Below are 4,787 nucleotides of genomic sequence, written 5' to 3'. Positions count from 1 at the left end.
ACAAAAATGCCTGTCCTGCATGGCGCCCCGTAGCTGCCGAATACCGATTTCGATTCTGCTATTCCTAGAATTTTTGTTTCACTTTCATACGCCGAAGTATACGCGGAATCAATATCTATAACGAACACAAGGAATGAACGGGGACAGGACTACAAAACTACATATATTTAAATACAGCTAATGCTTAAGTTATATGAGGATGAGGATGCAAATGTAGCTTAGATTATAGGTTATAGAGGAGCTGAGTTATGGTGATTTTACAGTTACCTCATTATGCATGGCAGCCATATTGGATTTCTGGCAGTCGGAAGGATGGTAGGGGTTTGAATCCATGTCAGATCAATTGCTTAGTGTCGAAAACATGGGTCTAGACACACGAATGAAGTCGCTATGTGGATTACTAAGGAAGATATTCTTGATTTAGTGATTTGACCTAATTAATATGCTACTTAGGCCGATTATGCAAAATGCTACACATATGCAAGTTAGCATCCGGCAGTTTCTGAGTCCTTATGACCTGTATATTAATTGCATTTCCAACATAAAACCTTATAGTACTCGACATTTCTAGGTTCAATGAAGAACACATAGGGGTGACTAGTAGACTAATACGTTAGTTGCGGACGCATAATATTGCATACAAAAATTAATATTAAACTATTGTTAGTGTTAATCTAATCGGTTCTCCTCAGCCAGTACACGTACGGTCCGAGTTTTGTATCTGCGGCGATTATAGAAATGTTTCTATCGGGCAAGAATTATCGAATATATTTTGTCTATATCAGCTAAAATACTCACCTCAACATTTTGACTAATCCTTATAGCGAACAGGCGGCTCGTCTATTTCAAAGGTAGTCGATTACATATTTACGGGGAAAGCAAACATTTTTTCCTTTTTTTCTGAAATAGAACTAATATAATATGGCGGTTATAGTCTAGAACAAGGCGACATACCCTTTCGATGTGATAAACGGCCCAATGCCAGAAGTTATGGCACGCCAACATGCTCGCTGTCTGAAAACGTAAACACAGCCCAAGTTTCACAAAATTAAATCAATACGCCGAATCCACATGGCCTGCATGGTCCTATTCAATAAAACAGTAAGTTGCTGAGTCAATTCCACTGATACATTTTCTCACACATCTAGAGTGTCGAAAAATGCGAACCACGAATTTTCACAGCGCCCGGCAGGGGCGTAGATAACAGGGGGGGGGGGAATGGTCCTTATTGTGCGCTTGGTGTTGCGATTATGTGCTTATTGATGCCATGTAACGATGTGCCAACATTGCGATCATCTATATTTGCCACCGCCTCGCATAGTTATTATCAAGAGTAAATAATAACAAATTAAGAATAATTTGTTATTATTTCCCCTGTTATTATATATTGGACTTCACATTGGTCGTAGTAGAGATTATATTATCTTGAATAACTTGGAAATCGCACGCATTAAAAACGTCAACTGTGAAGTCCTCACGTACTTTAGCTAGTATAAAAAATTCACCTCGTTATGCATCAATACTGAACTTTAATTTTAATGTCTTTATGAGGAAATATTCTCGTCAGCACTTGTAAATACCATGGCAGGTAATAAAGCAGTTTTATTAGCATTACATATTAGTTTTGCCTTTTATATTTTCATTACATTATATATTAATTGTAATTTTATAATATTATATTTAATTTCCAGTATTCAATAGCAGTAACATTTATTAATTTTTTTGCAGTATGTTGGTTTGTATGAAGATACAAATCTCGTGCGGATTAGAGAAAACAGCAGAGGAAATTACTAGTAGCTGATACAGAATTCGTAAGAGATACTGATCCCGAACGTACGTTAATTATTGATAACATTATATCTTATATGCATCTATTATTTGCATTTGTAGCTTATTAGTAATGCAGTATGTTATTATACAATGTATTATGTTACTACATTGTAGTAATTGCATAACGTTTTTAGTGTATATTAATGTATTTGTAACATACATGCTAAAAAATGCATGCTAGCAGTAAACATACACATCGAATGCAGTATGATTGTATATGAGTATATAGTTATATATGTTATATAGAATGCAGTATGATTGTATAAGGATTATTGTTATACATCTAAGTAAAGTTCATCGCCTCTATATTATTCACATGACCGTAATGTGTATCGATAATTTTGGAGCTCGAGTGATAAGTTTGCGCGAACCCACACGTGGAAGTGCAGTGCATCTGCGTCCTATTAGAGGCGTCCAGAACCTCCGCTACACACGCGGGGTATAGTGATCGTGCATCTGTGTGCGGCAGAGGCGTCCAGCCAGCAGGCCTCCGCCTACACACGCGAGGTAGTGATCGTGCATCTGTGTGCGCAGAGGACGGTCCAGGCTCCGCTACACACGCGGGCGTAGTCATTCGTGCATCTGCGTGCAGCAGAGACGATCCAGGCCTCCGCTACACACGCTGGGGTAGTGATCGTGCTCTGTGTGCGGCAGAGACGGTCCAGGCCTCCGCTACACATCGACAGCGGGTAGTGAGCGTAGGCCTGCTGTGTGCGACTGAGGCGCGGTCAGGCTCCCGCTACAGCAGCGGGGGTAGTGATTCGTGCATCCTGTGTGCGACTGAGCGCGGTCAGGCCTCCGCTACACGCACGCGGGGTAGTGATCCGTGGCATTCTTGGCGTGCGACAGGAGGCGGTCCAGACCTCGCCCCTACACACCGGGTCGGGTAGTGATGTAGCATCTGTGTGGCGAGCAGACGGTTCAGGCCTGCCGCTACAACACGCGGGGTGAGTTTGATCGTGCATCTGCGATGCGGTGCAGAGCGTCACACCTCTCCCTTCACGCGTGCACATAGCGCTTATGTAATACGTGTACGCCATACTTTGTATTTATGTGATGGGAAGCGTGCTCGTGTAGAGTCGGGTTGACACTCCAGGTGGCGGGGACGGCTGCATCGCCCAGGACTGGACAGAACAGCTGCAAACGCGACGTAGATGATAGATGGTTGAGGTTGGCACGAGCGTTTCACGCGATTTAAACCGGACGACGATGAAAGCAACACCCGCCGAGCCATGAGAGTTAGTTTTCTGACGGTGAGTAGGCTTTGAGACCCTGCGTGAGATTCTACTTCTCTTCTTCGTTATTTATTATCAGTATTATTACATTTATTTATGAATCTATGGCTTGAGTGTTATACCCGTATAAACATGACAGAAAGAATGTTTTTAATGAAGCTTGATATGTTTTACTATTTATTGCCTACGCGTTATCACACTGTAACAAAAGATTATCTAACGCAATTGTATTGCCCATAAAATTTTACAACTGTATTTTCATAGTTGTTTTTTTTATCGTGGAAAACGTACTGTACACAACAAGATGTAACCGGGCATGGCGGGGTTAACGGTTTTATAGATTAATTTCTTTAAAAAGGGGGGAGATTGCAAAAAATTGCGCGATGGCTCACTTTAACGTTATTGCCGGAGCGAGTTATAGATACCATGAACGAGGCGAACCGCTTGTATGGGCAAGATATCCTTCACTAACCACCCTACGGACATGTTTAGCCCTGAAATTGAGCTCACGGCATTCGTACTTCTACCTGGCTAAGGCAAAGCCTCAGACAATGCGCGACTTCCATCGCTACGCGTGTATCCGGCCACTGTGAATGCATCCATTCCCTTATACGGCGTGCGTGTTAATTATCACGACAGAACGGCGTTTTGTTGTCCTCGAATAAAACCAATACTTCAATGCCACGTTCTTAGCTTTCAATATAATTTATTTTTAAATTTTTGAATGCTACCATATAATTGGATTTATGGCGTTATTTTATCGTAGCTCACAACCACTGTAAGTAAGTGTAATGTAAAATCCATATCTATCATCGAATACACGCATAGACGTGTTGCACGTGCACACACCGAACACGCACGCACTACCTGCGCCACGCACACACGCACGCTTCAGACGTAAACACAGGTTCCAGGCGCGCACACGGACGCGTGCACGCCACGCCACGTACGCACACACACGCACGCACCCACGCACGCACCCGGCACCCACGCACGTACGCACCATGCCACCCACACACGCACACACGCACGCACGCACTGCACGCACGCACGCTGACCGCGCTGCCACACACGCACTGCACCACGCACCCACCGCCCCACGCAACCCACGCACCCACGCACCGTACGCGCAACCGCACCCACACACGCCACCCACGCACGCACCCACGCACGCATGGCACGTACGCACCGCACGCCCACCCACGCCACGCCACGCGCGCACACACACACACGCACACGAAAGGAGAGAGCTTGCTTCATCTTAGAGTCATTTTCTAATCCGCAATGATATTCAATAACTTTATCAATTACTCAGATATCTTTCGGGAAAATGTATGCCCTTTTGGACTGTGTGAAACCGACCATTTGGCTGAAGCCGCGAGAAAACAGGCAAGAAGGTAAACGCCTCATACACCAAATCGAAAAAATAATGTGAGCGATCGACTCTAACTATTATTACTACCGTACGCTGGGTTTCCTATGGTTCGATCAAGTGAAGCGATTTTACGTGTCCTCTATCAGTGTTCCTATCCTTGTTGCAATCGTATTGATTGCTCGTAGCGCTGTACACCCTTTATACGCGTACAATCGCCCAAATGTTTGTGATTATGAATTGCCTACGTCATTATGGCCGCCATGGTTACCACCACGAAAACATGTATTCCTTCTATTTTCTCGGCACCTGGTAGTTTCACAAGCACCGATGGGCTAACATCATTGTCG

The 4,787-nt window shown here is 44.0% G+C and overlaps 1 protein-coding gene across 2 annotated transcripts in view; it reads right to left on the bottom strand.

Annotated features, from left to right (window-relative positions):
* The window catches only part of LOC106815539 (tetratricopeptide repeat protein 38-like), an 85,927-nt gene extending 84,918 nt beyond the window's left edge, over window positions 1-1,009 (bottom strand). For both annotated transcript variants that reach the window (XM_014820005.1, XM_014820006.1), the window contains exon 1: window positions 955-1,009. In XM_014820005.1, the coding sequence (XP_014675491.1) occupies window positions 955-1,005 (51 nt within the window). In that variant the 5' untranslated portion in view covers window positions 1,006-1,009. The remainder of the gene's footprint in view (window positions 1-954) is intronic.
* Between the last annotated feature and the right edge of the window lie 3,778 nt (window positions 1,010-4,787).

The sequence above is a fragment of the Priapulus caudatus genome, unplaced genomic scaffold (genome assembly GCF_000485595.1).
Source record: "Priapulus caudatus unplaced genomic scaffold, Priapulus_caudatus-5.0.1 Scaffold1140, whole genome shotgun sequence".
NCBI classification, from domain to species: Eukaryota; Metazoa; Priapulida; class Priapulimorpha; order Priapulimorphida; family Priapulidae; genus Priapulus; species Priapulus caudatus.
The sequence above is the reverse complement of the archived record's forward strand: the minus strand, read 5'-3'. Positions and strand labels throughout refer to the sequence as shown.